This window comes from Vanessa tameamea, chromosome 4 (genome assembly GCF_037043105.1).
Source record: "Vanessa tameamea isolate UH-Manoa-2023 chromosome 4, ilVanTame1 primary haplotype, whole genome shotgun sequence".
In the NCBI taxonomy this organism is placed as follows: Eukaryota; Metazoa; Arthropoda; class Insecta; order Lepidoptera; family Nymphalidae; genus Vanessa; species Vanessa tameamea.
In genome coordinates, this window is record NC_087312.1 from 5,760,043 (window position 1) to 5,777,950 (window position 17,908).

At 31.7% G+C, this 17,908-nt stretch overlaps 1 protein-coding gene across 2 annotated transcripts in view; it reads right to left on the minus strand.

The window, feature by feature from the left end:
* Positions 1-11,338: 11,338 nt before the first annotated feature.
* Positions 11,339-17,908, minus strand: part of LOC113394375 (FYVE, RhoGEF and PH domain-containing protein 4-like) — a 28,036-nt gene continuing 21,466 nt past the window's right edge. Inside the window, exons 7-9 of one of the 2 annotated variants that reach the window (XM_026631662.2) lie at positions 13,391-13,480; positions 13,204-13,256; positions 11,339-12,182 (exon numbers count right to left, since the gene is read on the minus strand). In XM_026631662.2, the coding sequence (XP_026487447.1) occupies positions 13,216-13,256; positions 13,391-13,480 (131 nt within the window). In that variant the 3' untranslated portion in view covers positions 11,339-12,182; positions 13,204-13,215. The remainder of the gene's footprint in view (positions 12,183-13,203; positions 13,257-13,390; positions 13,481-17,908) is intronic. The other variant, XM_026631661.2, reaches the window with a different exon arrangement.

The following is a 17,908-nucleotide window of genomic DNA, read 5'->3' on the forward strand; positions in this document are numbered from 1 at the left end:
ATGCCTTTTTTTTCAGAATGCGACTTTTTTTACTGATAGTATATTTATTTTACGTTTGTTAATTTGATATTTTTGATTAATAACCCTAGTAATTTGAATTATTCAGTCAGGGACTTGCTTGGTAGTTTTAACGCAATGACATAATTTACAAGACTGTAGGGGTTACATTGCATATAAGTTAAGTGCGACAACGCAATCGGAGGTAGTCTCGCAACGTAATTAATTGTGAATAAACGTATGTCAAGCAACGTCGCAGTTTCACTACATTCCTGACACGGTACCTAAAGTGGTGACCCCGACGTGATTTTTCGTGAACTCATTAGTTAAATCATTAGTTTTAAATTTTAAATTGCGTAGACCCTTTCGTTGGGATTTCATTATCGCAGACGTAAAACAACCGATTTTGTGAGCTGAAACTGATGAAAAAACTCATCGATCAGGTGACAGATTTAAATGTAATAACTTCTTTTGTAAACAGTTTTGAACCTTCTGTACTCTCGGTTCACTTAGATCATCCTTACCATCAACTTTTATCGCAATTCCCTAATTTAACCAAACCTACTAATTTCATGGACACCCTACCACGTACTGTACAGCACTGTATAGAGACTGCGGGTCCGCCAGTTTTTGCTAGAGCTAGGCCGCTTCCGCCGCCTAGATACAAACTAGTTAAAGACGAGTTTAAAAAAAATGTTAGAACTAGGAATCTGTCGCCCCTCCAAAAGCGCTTGGGAGAGCCCACTACATATAGTAGATAAGAAGAATGGTGCCATTAGGCCGTGTGGCGATTATCGTCGTCTTAACGCTATAACTAAGCCGGATAGATATCCCATACCACGCTTACGGGATTTTACTTATCTTTTGGCTAATAAAACAATATTTTCCAAAATTGACATAAACAGAGCGTAACATTTTATTGAAGTTTCTCCATACTTTAATGTTGAGGTATTTTCTTGATAGTTGAGATGACCCAGTGGTAACAACAAAAAAGTGGTGATCTTTTCTATTCGGTAAAATTCAAACAAATCAATCAGCAATTAACTTTCGTTTACTTATTATTTGTTTATAATTCAATCGTGAAAACATACTTAAGAATTTACACAAATAAAAATTCGGTATTTCGATCTATTCGGGCGCATTCTTACAGACACCCATTGTCCAAACATAAGGAAATTCACGTAATGCAAAATAAGTTACAAAATTGAGTTGCCGAGAAACGGCTGCCGTGCGAACTACCGTCTAAACTACATTTGCCAACTTACTAACATGGGCAATCGAAAAATAGAAAGTTCCTGGACCAGGATCGAGTCTAACTGTGTAACTGGCATTCTTCAAGAACTTTAGGTGAGAGCCGCGCCAGGAATTTATTTGGTTCATATGCTAACCCCAGTTTATTTATAGAAAACATTGCTTGAGGAAACTTTTCTGAGACTGATTTAAATTTTTCGCTATCGTTCGAATAACACATACAACGCATGTGGTTTATATGTTATGTATGTATTTATGTCTATTACTGATTTATTATTTGTTGTCTAATATAATTTTTTGACTAAACTCATTGAATTATAATCAGACATCGTTACTCCAATCTAAACAACATATATTTTTGAAGTGATAACTCCTTGTGGGAGGGAAACGGCTTCGTTACGTAACGCGGTACGGTCTGTCTGGCTTCCCTTTCTCTTACGCAAACGGCAGCGGTAGACAGGCAATAATGATAATAATAATTTACATACACAAAATTGTAATGTACATATTCAAGAATCGTAACCAAGAATAAAAAATATTTTATAATCAATAATAGATTTTATTAAATAATAATCTTTCCTTACATTATCATATTAATATACATAAAATTAAAGCAATAGCCTAAGTTTTTCTCAAGTTAAACTTAGATTATTTTAAGTTATCACTTTGAGACGCACTCGTAATATTTTATATACGAAAATATTTTAGTATCTTAGATTACATAATTAATAGCGATAAATTAATTTTATTAGTAATGTTTAAATACCGTATTTATAAATTTAACTTGAACTATTTATTTACCGTTGTACAACACCACAGTCAAACTCTTTGCAATATGATAACGAAGCGCCGTAAAGTTAAGGTTTCCAGTATATCACGAACGAAGTTTTCCTCCGCTAAAAGATAATTAAATTTTGAGATTCTTTTAACACAGAATTAATAATGTATTTTAAATAAAAATAGATTATTAAGTATGTAACTCGATAAAATAATAATTGACGATAATAAACAGTGAAAAAAACATTCGTAGATTTCCGTGCAGGTTAAATATATAATAGACTTCATTGTATTATCCATTTTATTTATTAAACTGAAGTCTAAGAGTAACTACTGAGTTTTTTGTCAGTTATTCTAGTAGAATTTAAATTTCGAATCGTTCGTAACTTTAAATTTAAAGTATTCTTGTAAAACAACGATTCAAACGTGCTGGCAAAAGTATATATGGGTTCTGATTTTAATAAATGCTCTTACCTCTCATATTAAATACTAATAATATGGTTATTATAAACAGCCTTATTAGACTAGTGGCTTCTAGTTGTGGGTTTTAGAACGTGTCGGATTGCGATCCCAACGGAATATAAGAGGGGATAAGAGCCAACTAAAGGTAACTCTGTTAAGTTTAATATATATCTATTAATTGAGCGCGCAAGAATCACCCGTGTGTGTGAGGTGGCTATCGCATTACGTCAACAGACAAGCAGGAATTCTTATTTTCATGCAGCTCTACTTTGACCAAAAATAAGTGCATGAAGGACAAGCAATGATGATAGTGTAATTTTTTTATGAAATAGTACGCCGACGGACGCACACACATTGAAAACTACGATGTTAAGTCCCTTGGCTCACTCACCCTTCGAACTGGAACATAACAATACTGAGTACTGCTGTTTGGCGATAGAATGTCTGATGGTGGTCGTTATGAAATAAGAAGATTCTTTAGAATAAAAAAGCCATAATTTCACTATAATGGATTATTAAACGCTTTAACTTTTGTCTCGTATACTAACAACAATCTCATAAAATCTTATATTTTATTTGTACAACAGGTTTATTCAAGAATTATTAAATGGCGTTATTTTCATATAAGACTTGCTAATCGACTATGAACTCTGTTATATCTTTTAATCCGCTATACATATGTTATGTATTTACAATACCGATTGTTAGGGCTGTTACCCGGTAGTATTGGTACTGTGAGACTTCAAAATAAAACCACCGAGTATGTACTGCTGGTCAGATGGTGTAATTGTTCTCACTTTATGAAATTACAAAAATTGTATTGTACTTTAGAAAAAACATTTCTATAGCGCGATGTAAAATACATCTAACGCCATCTATTGACGAAATAATAAACTGAATGATTATTTGGCATAATGTTATTCGATCTTGAACACCGATAGTGTCATTCAACTCTTCACTCTATATATAAAAAAAAAACATAGTCTAATCGTCACTTATTTCTGCATAATATCTGTAAAAGTAACACACAAAAAATTAAGTACATATTAAATAGAAATGTTTATTTACTCATACTTAAATTAAACGGAGTTAGTTCATTGTTTAAAACTTTAAAAACTAACGAGTTCATTTCTCGGCGTACACTGATTTTCCTCATATTCATATGCTGAGTGTGAATTATATCCTGTTAGATAGTAAGCCTGCATGATTCAAACACAGCTTTGTTCCATGTATTATCACTAACGTAAATTGAAGGTAGAATCCATACGTTATTATGGACAAGTAAAGAGATGTTTCCTAGCAGTTGGACATTCACGAGTCATTTACAATTCTTTTAACTAAGAAATTTAATCTCACAAAGATAAAACTCTACAAAAAGTATATTAATCTATCGTTGTTTTAGAAATTAAATATCAAAATATTGAAGCATTATTGAATCGTTACTTTAGAATACTTAGATATAAAGTTAAAACCGGTTCGAAATATAATTATCTCGAGGAACTAGCACGAAAAACTGTACATACTCTTTTGTGACAATTAAATTACTAAGATGTTTAAAATTATGGAATTATTATTACTTTTGATTAGAAATCAACGAATCTTGTATCAATATAAAACGCTTTATTAATCAATGTTTTATTAACATGAGATTTAAATTATTAATTGGAAAAGCGGCAGGTAATTGTAGATTTAACTTATACTCTTTAAATATATATTCAAAGGTATCTCTGAAAAATTTTGCGTTTACCATAAATTCAGATGGCTTTGTTTCCGTATACGCTAACATAATGAAACTGTTAGCCAGCCTATCCATCTTGATATAGAGGAAACAAAAAGATCAGCCTTTGATGATCAATCTATTCATCAGTTATACATCCCAACAAGCACATTTCGTGAGTCATACATATTTTGAATCAATAGTACTTAATGTTTAAATACTCATGTAATTTTTCTATGACATCGACTAGATAACTTCTATAATTAATTAGCTAATGCCAGTCAATTGCCTCATAATTAACGAATTTATTTCTTATATTTTAATTTTATTTTAAAATATCCGTCTTCATTATGAAGAAAATTCTGGTGAGAAATGTTCTGAAAATATACAAGAGATAACTAATAAATCTAGCATAACACTAGCTAGCATTGATAAACTCATGGATGGTCTTAACGATTTTGATAAAAGAAGACAAAGACAAGAATCAGAATCTAAATCAAATTATAGCAAGTCTTTAATGGTTCCCAATGTTGGTGGTGCATTGGTGATTAATATTTCTTAAAGTAGCAGCGTCTATTGGTAGTGGTGATTATTTACCATAAGGTGACCCATTTGCCAGTCAGCCAACCTAACATGAAATATAAATATATATATTTTAAAGATATATAGTCACAAAATTAAACTCTTTAGAACACCACCACAAAAAAGCAATATTATTTTATAAATTGATTATAGTATAAATATCTAAGCTTAATCTTCTATCAACTGAAATTAATAAATTGAATCAAAAAACTTAAGACAAAAAAACCACCTAGATATGAAGTAAAGTGAGTATAAAATCAATTTTCGTACAAAAGATGATTTTTTTTCAACAGGAAACCTTAAGTCGTAGAATAAAAATTGGTTTATAAATAAAGAACTTAATCTTTAATGTCGAGAATTTATTAATTGCTTTTAAATATATTTTTTTATTAATAATTGTCATACCATATTATAGTAATTGATATTTGTTATTGGTGTCACGTGACAAGTAATACGTGGAGAAGCCTTATATCCTTCCATGGATATCTGTACTTCCTGAAGTATAACGCTGTGGCCGTTCAATTTAATTATTAGAACTCATAATGAAGATCGATCTATTGATTCGTACATATCTAAGCTCCATTTAAATGTTAAAATTGTAGATATAGTATCGTCCGTAAATTTATTATGTAACGACGGAATAATTCATTAATTTCTTAGACAAAAAGTATTTTAATACTTTTGTTTTTTTTTTACACTTTCATACTTAGAACAATGAGAGTTAATTGCCTCCAACACTTCTATGTAACTTTAAATTCTCAACAGGTAGTTAGTTTGAGCTCGTGTCTTTTAAAGCCTACTGAGAAGTGGCTCTTAAAGGAGTACTAAAGGATAGCCTTCCACTGAAAATCTAACGCAAAGCCGTAGAAATATTGTCATTTCGTAATTTATATATTTCGATTCACTTTCATACAAATTAACAATAATGTAATACATAAATTAACTCCATGGTAAATGCAGTTTTAGATATTGACGAAAGTAATGTAAGCAATTCCTCTAATCGCCAATTTGTAAGCTAAGGATGCTCTTATGAGCGAATCAAGAATACATCCTAGAGAAATCATAAGGATTTTAATTACACAAGATCAATCATCCCTTATAACACAACAATGTAAAGTTGTTACGCGTCATTTATATCTCGTCCACGAGGTTATTTGGTTATAAAATTTTGACACTTAACGATATAAATTTGTCTTAGTGTCAAATAGTATAGCTTGGTTTAAATTTTTCTTAAAGATCAATGTTGTTTACACATTTAAAGACGTATTATCTTATTTTTGAAATGTTGTGTAAAAAAAATATATTTTACTAAAATTGCTTCCTATTAGCATGATCTCTAAAATTTATGTAAGATTATTACATCTTATCTTTTATATCTTTATCTATCTTACCACATTTAAAAAACCCGTGAAAAACGCCGTACGTCTTCCTGTTCCGAAAGATATATAACAATTTACGTATAGTTAATAAGACATAGTAAACTAAATGAATAAAACCAAAGAAAATAAACTAAAATCGGATGCCGTAATAATGTGATGGTCCAACTACTTAACTGTTGTACTTAATTTGTGTTAATAATTCATCTTGACTGTGAAGGAACATATCGTGAGGAAATCTTTAAGTAGCGAGTGGTAATCTGCGACGTGTATCCAACATGCGTTGGAGTGGAGTGATCAAGTTAGCTCCAAGCCTTTTCCTCAAAAGGGGACCCTTTTGCCAGTAGTAGAACATTAACATACAGGCTGATAGTACTTTGTTCTTATACATAATTTGATATAAACCTGTTAAATTAATTTTATTAAAAGGTTTAAATGCTATGCTAGCTATTACAATTTATTTACTTACCTAAATTTTGCATTAAAAACGACAAAAGAATACAAGCATTTTTAATTTAAAAAAAAAAAGCAATTTATCGATATTTTATATTGATTATGGAAAATTAATCGAATAGAATAACCAGTAAGTAAAGTATTATAACAACTGATGACTAGGTAGTATCTAGTACCTGGTGGTACTAGCCTGGTGTACATAAGCCTACCATATTCACTAATGTCTCAAATAAACATTAAATTATTCCGATTTAAAAAAAATGAAATATTTTATAACAATAAAATAAAATATGTAGAAGTGGGGAAGTATAACAGTAAATTCGCAGCAGAACCTGGACGATTCCTTCAGTATAGTCTTATTTATACTAAATCTAGTTAAGTAATGTAAATACGAAAAAGTGAACTGTGAGGATTGTATATTCTTTTAGGAAAAACTCTTTTTAAAACACATATATAAAAATTAGATAAAACCAAATATATATAAAGAGAGATATCACATGATATCAAACGAAGTACGATTAACCAGTGGACTGTGAGACTAAGCCGTCAGGGTAAAGCAACGTAAACACGGAAATTCCATCCAGACGGTCTACACGCCCGGGGTCATTCAAGTTTCATCACCAATAGCTCCAACCTCATAACTTATTCAGTTAGGGGCAGGTAACGCGTTTTCGCGTTTTAACATTCAATTTGCTACCTGAAGAAGCGTTATGTTCCTTTAAACATCACGACTACAAATATACCAGTTTAATTTAACAATTTCCAAATTTATATATAAAATAATTAATGAAAGAAGGAAGCAAAAATCTGTCTCCACTCTGAAATAAATCACAATAAAATAATTACAAAATCTCTTAATTATTGTCATAGGATATCTTTTGAATCGTTAGACGATATTTCCCCCGTTTCTTAACAGAGTTTTTGGTATCATGTAAATTCCCTGCTTCTCGTAAAGAAGGTTCACATAACTGTCAGCGCTCCTCGGTACTATGTAATCTTTTAGTACCTGCAAATAACGTAGTAGTGACACCTAAACAAACGCGTAACTTACGTGACGAGCTCTTCCCACTTCCCACTTCCCACTTCCCACCCACAGCACTTAGGTAATAAAACCGAGAAAGTAGTTTTAAGTAAACCCCGCGACAGCCATTGCGGCCCCTTATTGCCCGCTACAAAACCCTCCTTATTACACGGGACAAACAAGTTATTCGTTTCAAATTGAAAACTTTCCACCCCACTAGCCATACTGAGGCTGTGGCCCATAAATTCCCGCCAATTTTGTTTTATTTCGCCATGCAGGCACGGTAATAAAAGTAAGCTGGACGTGAGACAAAGCCTCTAGCTGGGATTACGCGGCCATCGTAATGGATCACTGTAGCCTGTGATATGGTGTCTAAACAACGGTATCTGACTAACTGAACTCGTTTTCATTTACAGAGCAACCGCATTAACGGATGTATGAATTTCATAAACTTTCGTCAAAGTTTAACATTCAGTATGTGCATGTTTGCGTCTCCTTGTATCGTCTACACAACAAACATCTGTGGAGAAAATCTTATATAACGCAATGCCCGAAAATAAGTCTGTATATTTCGTACTAGAAATCTTCAATAACGCCTATTTCATCTTGGCAATTTTAGCAAGAAGGCCGCATGTGTGATCTTAGCTGCAGACTCATTGTTCTAGTGTTTCCTATACGAAACGTGTTGTGTAAGCACAAGTGTAAGCTTCGTTCAAGTAAACAATGCCTTCGTTTATTTTGAACACTCTCTTTGTTTTAGTATTCGCCAATCAGACGACGGAGGTTCTTTAAAGGTTTAATGCTGTTAATCCACGATTTCGTATAGTGCAGCTATTTTAAAACGTCTTTAGTTACAAATTTCACTATTTATCGCCTTTCAAAAGCCAAATGAACCATAATGAAGTGTACTTTCTCTAAATTCCGGATGAAAGAGAACTCTTTTTACGGCGCCGAGAATAAAATCGCTACGCGTGAGTAAGGTGTCTCTTTGAGTGCATTAGGTGGAATTTCTCGAAAACAAACTTTATTTATTTTAAATAGAGTTTACAATGGAAGAATACATTTCAAGAACGAAACAATGCCAGGTTTACGGATGGGATCGCAAACATTTGCTGTGTCCGACGGTTATGATCCGTCGTTTGAACATCACGCCAAATTTGGCCCGCTCATAAAAATAAGAAGGAAACAGACTGTTACAAAACACACCGCTGAGTGTAGTTTAAATAATATGTGAAACCTCCAACTCCAAACTTTCAGTGAATTTGTGCGACCATAAACATTTTATAGGCACTCTCTTAAAAAAAAATACGATGAACTTATTTCTATATCTCTTATTTAATTTAATATTCACAACTTTAAACCTGTAGTAAGTCTAAGAACACATTATCTATGTGTATAATATTAACCAACCACTAATGACCAATCCATATTAACTGACCTGAGCTCTAATTAACTCGCGTTATGTCACCTTTATCACAACACCAAATGAATAGGTAAGTCCAAAACAATAAACCACGAAACGTAATGTGCGACAAGAAAGAGCGTAGAAGCCAATTAATTTTTGCTGAGACTACGGTTTATGTTTTCCCGGATAAATAAGGAGATTTAGCAGCGGCGCCTGGGGCCGCCTCATAAAATGGCTAGCTCGTAACCGGGTCTGACCGAGACACTTACTAACGTTTCACGACATTTAAAAACTCGAAGACTAACCACTTTTCGCACAAACAATATTATTAAAAAACTTTGCTTCTAGCTATTTCAAAAATATATAATTAAATGAGATATCATAGGTGTACATAAATGTTAGTAGTTCTTAAAAACATCAAGGCTCTAAATGAAGAGTCCTATTTCGATTCTATGTCTTGCTTGCATGTTTTTGAATATTTATAAATATATCTCAAGATAATCGCGATAACCATGCGATACGAGAGCATTTAATCTGTTCGGTAGTCATTTAAATTCACACATACAATTTTATTTTCCGTCGTTAAATAACAAGTACAAAGTTGCATGAAACTGCAGAGTAAGTGTAAGAGTCAATGAGTTGCATTTTATTTCCACTGCTGAGGCGGAGCGACCGGCGATGACTAAATAATGACCGGGATAACGCAGTTTTATTGCCGCCTCCGTGTTGCGAATATATAAATGAACCCTCGAGGGAGTGTTAAAGACGCCGCCAAAGAACTCCTGTCGAAACAAGTCGGGCTCAGAGAAATGGCGCCGTAAAGCTTCCTATCCGCCGAGACGTCATTTTGCGTTCTCAACAAACTGCTGAATAGAAAACATAAATTAATTTATCATGAAGATTTACTCTTATATAAGAATGACGAAAGTCTAATAACACAATTTTATTTACTCAGGCGAAGCGTTGGGCATTATTATATTACAGTATTGTTCAAACAATAACAATCTTCAATCCTTAATAATTACAATTTTACTTTCATGATTGTACACACGCATACACAATCATTGTATACCAGGCACTCACATAACAATACAGATAATTTTCTTAGAATTAATAAATAGACACGATGGTCCTATGGCTAATTAGCCATACCTTTCAGACAATTTTAATTATGTCCTAGAGCTATAGTTTACGCAGTTCTTTTTTAGTTATTTTTTTCCGTCTCGCATTTTTAAATTTGGACCGATAATTATTGTTTTAATATTGAAAAATAACCAGTGTGTATTCGTTTTTATAAATCAGAAGAAAAAAATAGATTTTAATTGATACTTTTTTTAAATAAATTTTTGAAGTTGCATTTTTGACTTATTTTGAAAAAATCTAAAAAACGTGATAACTTAAAAATGGTTCACTTTTGCATCATGCATATGGGGGTTAAGATTATCGCAAATAATCACCCCTATCACCTCCTAACGGGAATACGTCGAATTACCAATAACCCTGTATAATATGAAAAAGTACATACAAACAAACCTTTTTGTCAAAACAACTTTACGGGTCCACATCGAATGAAAGTTCAAATTATTAATTTTTATGCTATAAAATCGTGTTCATACATTTTCGTTTCTCAAATTCCAATGTTCCATTTCGGGTTTATATTATTAAAATTTTAATTGTATCCCTGCGTTCCACTCCATAACCGTAAAGAGACCGACGAGCTCCTTTGATACACTATTAATGCAATTGTTCGAAAACAACGCGAGGCAATAAAATTTAGCCTTCAGGTAGAATATTCCGCTCCACTTCGCTCCCTCAGCTATAATTTTTCGCATTGCGGATTTTAACAAACGTGTTTCGTTACTTCGTTTTATTTCTTTTGCAACAAATGAGCTCTAAACAGGCATCAATTTAAACTTTGATGTATATTTTATTAAAGTATTATACACAATTTTTCAATTTTTCGACAATCAAAGCTCGCACGAAGAGGATGTGTGCAAGTGCGAATAAAAAAGTAGATAAGGTTAGGAAAATGTTCTATAAAAGAGTTGAACTATATTCAAATGCTTTCGACAGGTGAAACGTGAGATTTCAGCAGCTGAGCCTAAAATACAAATGGCGAAAGCACTCGGGCGTCATCGCTTGCTATCGAAGAACAACTCCTCTTATTGGATTTGGGAGAAAATTTTTTACACGACCGAGTTTAACAGATTTTTACAGAATTTTTTTCAAATACTATAACGAGTTATTGAGAAACAATCTTAAATATAAAATTGTATATTAATAAAAGAAAATATATGTAATATTTTACAGACAATTTATTTTATAAAATGTTAAGGTACATTTAGATTATTAAGAATAGAATGTTTTTTTATCATAGATAGTGTATAATAAGTAAGTTTACAATTATTAATAATTATTTACAAAACTTCAACAATAACATAATAACAATATAATCCGTAAAATAATGACTGAAATTACTTTAGTAACATATAATGGAATACCTATTTCATACTTTATCACAATCCTCAAAATATCGTTACTATTGCGATATTCTAGATATGTTTTAATCGAAATTCTAATTAAAACTTGTTAAGATAATTAAGTTTACTAATTCTTTTTTTAATTCTGATTTATATTCTTTGGAATTATGTTTACATCGATGTTAAAAGGCCATTCTACTCCCGTATCACATTAACTGCCAGCTCCTCTTACGACGCAACTAATAAACAAGTATTCTTAGGAAAATTATAACATCTAACATCCTTACTTTAGCGTCTACAAGTGAGAAAAACATCTTTATCTTAATATATTTGGTAGTAACTAAGCCGCGGGGTTTAATAAAAGTAAAACGGCTTTATAATTAGTTAAAGACTCGATTATATCAGATTATAATCGATTAAATTAATATATTTACACATCGACTTTCACACAACTTTTAATAATAGCTTCAATAAAGCATTAAGTATCTAATTTACTTTGTAACATTTTCTCAATAAATAATATTGTCTTTGATTTCGTTTAAGTATTGCATAGTCCCGAAAATAGTGGTTTTATAACCTCATTCACAATACCACGTCGTCCGCCTAAATATCTTTTCTCCCGAACGACGAACCTCGCCAGGTACGCCACGAAGAGAATTATCTGGAAAGGACATAAAACTTTTCTTGTAAATAATATTCGTTTAATCAAACAAATGTTCAATACAAACAGTAATAGGAGAAAATGTTTGAAAAAAAAAACTGATTACATATATACATTAAGAATTATACCAAGATTAAAATACGATAATGGAAAACAATAACAATATTATAGAAATGATACAGCCTTTCCCAAACAAATAACTTAAGACTGACAACACGTTCAAGATTTTATCGACTCTGTTTGACTTAGACTCATTAGGTATCATAAGTAGTTTTATTTCAAAACTGGTCACATGCACTTATGTTCACTACATAAACTCAGGTGGTAACGCTTAGAGAAATGAAGCTAACCTAACTAACATCATTACTTTGCTGAGACTACGGTTACTATTGTTGCTAGTCAAAAATAAACTTACACCGGGATAGTGTAGTGACTTTAAAAGAAACACAGAACACAATCAAAAGATAACATTTATTTTATTGACAATATTTACTTATGCTATTCAAACTCATTTAATTATTTTTAAGGAGTATTTTTTACTTAAAGTTATTCTTTAACCTTTGTTTAAATAGCAATTGGTATTATTTCGAATTATTGTTAAACCTGTTCAATTGAACTAACTAAGCCCATACTTAAATATTTTTCTACTCTACGTAACCATGATAAGCTGTTTAATCATTACCATTAATCTCTGGGTTTTTTAGTGTTATTATTCTATATACATTTATTAATTATTTAATGAAAGCGATACTATACGGAATTACATATAAGTGTTATATAATTGTTAATAAATATATATTATTTCAAAATAATTAATTCTATAGATGAATATAATTTCCAGGATTTGTGAGATAATTTCTCATATTTCTTACCCTCATGCCAAAGACATAAAAAAAATATATACACAAATAGGGAAAGAATATTACAGAACAAATAAGAAACCATAGACACCCACCGAGCAGTGATTACACTGATACACCCAAAATATACCAAATCTGGAAGCGTGCCTAAAAGTACTGACCTAAAAAGCAACTCATGGATGCAACTTCACGTAAACGAAACCATCTAATATACCTGGAGGAAAGATTTGTACATTATTTTACTTAATGAGATCATTCAAAGTGTTAGCTTGGCGATTAGATATGTGCAGGCGTGATTAGATGTCAAAGATATGATTATAATTACATACATATATGTTATATACATACATTTGTCGTCATTTCTGTCCGTTTCTGTTGAATCCTGACTGTCCATGGACGCCATTGATGTTCTTTTTTTACGTTGTTGCATAAGTAATTCTGAAAAAAAGTAAAATAGAAACTTTAAAATGTTTCATTGGGTATAATTGTATTATATTTTGTTATATAAATTAATTCCCAAGAATCGTCGTCGACTGTTACGTAAACAGTTTATGCAGCTCTGCGTTGAATTAAATCTAGTCTATGTAAAATCGATTTATTTGTATTTAAAAATGTAATGAAATAAGTTATCTTTTAAAATCTAAATTAAAATGATTACTGCACATAATAACATACATTTTGAAAACATGTATGCACGTAAATATATAACAAACTTTTTTTATAGAATCAAAATACTACAGACAACAAGTCAAGACTAAAATCAAGAATACAGTTTTTTATATAAAAAACAAATATGTTTTATTATATAGAACAGATCATCCAACAGAAAATAAACTTAATCTACAAAAGCCTTTATACATCTGGATGTCAAACTATAGATGAAGCACATGAAGGTAATATAAAAAAAGGGGCGATGTGAAAGTATTAAAAAATAATAATAATAGAATATAACCAGTAACTTAAATAAATATATTTATATATATATACAGGATATACTATATTTAATGAACAAATTATATCAAAATCGTATACAATCGAATCGAAAAATATTAAAATTCTACAGTAACTTTAATTTCTAGGCATTCGTGTTTTTGTGTTAATAGACGATAATGAATTCATGTCAGGGCTTAGATAACTATAATAATCCATTGTTTTAATTGTTAACTTTGTTGGACATCATACAATTACAGAATTTGAAGTTATCGAGGGGCCGCACCTGAGTAGGATATAACTGATAAAAGCAAAAGATAAGCCGATATGATACCGAAGACTGCAATCTATAAAGATATTCATTTTATTTTTATAATAATGTCATTGAACAGAAATAGGAAAATAAATATCTGGGATAAGGATTGATAAAAACAATGTTTCCGATTTAAAGAAATCTTTGTAGGATTCATTTGAAATATAATTGTATAAACTCCGCGTAAAACAATTAAAAATAGAAATATATTATTATTATATTGACGCACTGTAAAGAAAACATATGAATAATTAACTGTCCTATACAACGAATTAGAAGCCCAGGTTGTTCCAAAAATTATTTTGAATCTTTCTTTTGGCTGTAAGTCCTATGCCTGCATGGGCAGGCATGGAGCTGGATTAAGGGTTCCTTAACTGTTTGAATAGACGGCTTGAAACATATTCTACCACACTACTAAAATGCGGGTTGGTGAGAACAACAATTACACCTTTTACACATTATAAGGATATTTTTTTTTATTTAGATAGGCGGGCGGGCAATTTCCTATTCAAATATTGTCGCTGTAAGTATTATACTATAATTCATTCATTACATCTACAATATGCCACTAACCTTAAGAACTAAGATGCAGATAACCCTTGTGTTCACAAAGCCCCACCACTAAGTATTAATTTCAGTGACGATTGCCCGAGTTCGAACTAGCAATCTTCTCTTAAGATACATTCTAACCACTGGGATAATTCGGCTTTAAAAAAAGTTCAAAGGTCAACTTGTAAATAAATACCTCAGAGAAAATGGTCTTCGGTCGGGAACATTTTGCAAAGAGTAAGAAGAAGTAAGTTCAGTTTAAGTGTTATTACAAATGTAGCCTAGTGAACCGAACCTAGGGGACCTAAAGGTCGAGCAATTCATTCAGTCTATATACGTGTCAAGGCATCAGTTGATGGCCGACCTTAGAAGAGCAGGGAACTATCCTTATATTAAAGAAATAGGTCGAGATCGAGAGCCAGCTGCGATAAATAAAAGATTCATTCATTTAATTAATTCAACAATTCAATTCAATATGAATAAAATCACTATGAATATTATCGACGAAGTACAAACTAACCGCTTACAAATTTATATAATAATACAGTTTACAAAACTAAACCTGCAAAATTTCAAACAATCGACTCAGTTATAGCGGTAAAGACGGATGGAAATTCGATTGTTATTAAGCGGAATTACAATAGAGCTAGCCAAAGGCCGACCACTAAACCGGGACTAAGTTAAAATATACTTGTATTGGATAATTCAGTCACCAGACCAAACTGAAACGAATGGAACTTTATCCTGCAATGCTTTCACTGTACTAGAGTTGGAATTATTTAGAATACTTATTTATATTGACAGCAAAAACTTATCTTTAATATAACTCGATGTTTATTCAATGAGAGAGTTTGGTTAAACAATTATTTCTATCTTTCTGTTTTTATTGATGTGATATTACAAAAAAGAACATGAGTGATATTTTTTTTATATTACTAATTTCATTAACAATTTTTGCAAACAAGGCCATTTAAATATATATAGCTATCCTTCCCGGTTTCACATGGGTAACCCTTTTTGTAAGGGGTATATAGGTAGGTATACACCAACTTCTATATTGAAGAACACATAAGAAAAGAAAAATTCATGTTGTCTCCAGGTAGAAATGCATGTATTATTCATATAAAACTTCCTCTTGAATTACTCTGTTTATTGCTGGAAACCGCATTAAAATCCGTTGCGTAGTTTAAAAGATCAAAGCGCACAGACGACGGGAAGCAACTTTGTTTTATACTATCTGTACTAAATATAAAAATAATGACGATACGGGCATTGTGTAGACCTATCGAGTCATCAGAAATTTCTACCGCGAAACAGAACAATGCAGAGTATTGTTCTGTTTTCACCCGTGAGTTAGCCAGTGTAATCAAGAGCACGAGGGACATAACGTCTTAGAACCCGTGAGCGGCGCAATTATGAACTCATTATTATTAACGTGCCTACATCTATGGACGAAGATGGACCATTCGCTTATTTGCTTACATTATATAAATAAATATATATATATATTAATCTCATCAAAAACAAAAGCTATTATTATGAAACAAACTGCTATTTACATATTAATTACCGTGATTTCATGTGATAACAGTCGATACATAATTACGATGTTTAATTTATATTTAAGATAATAACAACATACTGACGGCTTTTGTAATGAATCGGTAATATCAACCACAATACGTGAATCATGCAAACAGTATATCACTACCTACATATTTTACTTTAGACAAAAGGCTATTGTATACTAGGAAATGGCAATTGTCGCTTAGAATCGTATGCAGTAACAAAGAAATTCAAAACGCTCGTACCAGTTTACGCTTATCGATAGAATCTGTTTGAAAAGTGCTATTGTGTGACAAGAACTTACTAACACGTAACTATAAATGCTTTCTTTTTTTAAATCAGCATGATGCTTAACTACATAATAATATATATATATATATATATATATATATATATATATATATATATATATATAAGTAAGTAAAAAAACAAATGTAGTCATTATAAAATCATACGTTTCAATATTTGTATGCAACGAAACAGATAGCTTTATTTAATTCGCAACTGCGTTGAATAAAAAACGAAAACGAGAGTGATTGATGGGAGTAAAAAAACTAACTTCCTGACGTTCCCACAGCAGACGCAATGCACATGCAAGTCAACGAGACCCAATAAAAAAGCAGTCATTGACCCCGCGTGCGTCAGTCATGATAAAGAGCCTTGCATTTCTTCCGTCACGTATAAACGTCGGGAGCAGATGACGGTCAATTAAAAAGTTTCTCGTATTAACTATGCGAGAGCTACTGCTATCGAGACTGAGTGCCAGATGGACTTAATAAGTTGCTTTATGAGCAAACCAACTTAAAACAACATTCGTTCGTTTATATACTTACAAAAGCGTGTAAGGAAAAATCGTTATGTTTAATCTGCGCCCGATTAATTCGTAATTCGAACCATGCTTATATAATATTCGACACATGTAACGTTTCGTTGTTTGTTTACGAGCATATCGAACCTGCGGCAACTTCGGTGGTCCGTGAAATGAACTTTAATTGGTTATAATTACTGAACAAATGAATCATGCGTTGCGGTTTGCGAATTCAAACTGGAAATGCGATCCAGACAAACGTGAACTGTGATTTCAGAAGTGACATAATTCCAACTGACAGATGACATTTGCCGCACAACGCTCTATTCATCTCTGCACTAAAATAATATAAGCGATGTATTGTATGATCTATTCAAATAAATACGATCGACGTGGTTAAACACAACTTTATAAATTAATTAACGTTATTTTATGTAAGTATACAATTATTAGAAGCGAGTCGAGATGGTCCAGTGCATATACAGTTGGATCTTAAACGAAAAAAAACAGGTTCAGATGCACTAGAGAATTTTAACTCCAGTAAAAATCATGCATTAACCAACTCGCATTAAAGCAACGTGGTGAACTAAGCTACAAATTATGTGAAAAGGATGACACTGCGCAGGATTGGATTATTTATAGAAATACTCTTTTTCGAAATATAAAAAAAAATTATTAATTTATACTATATGTGCATTTA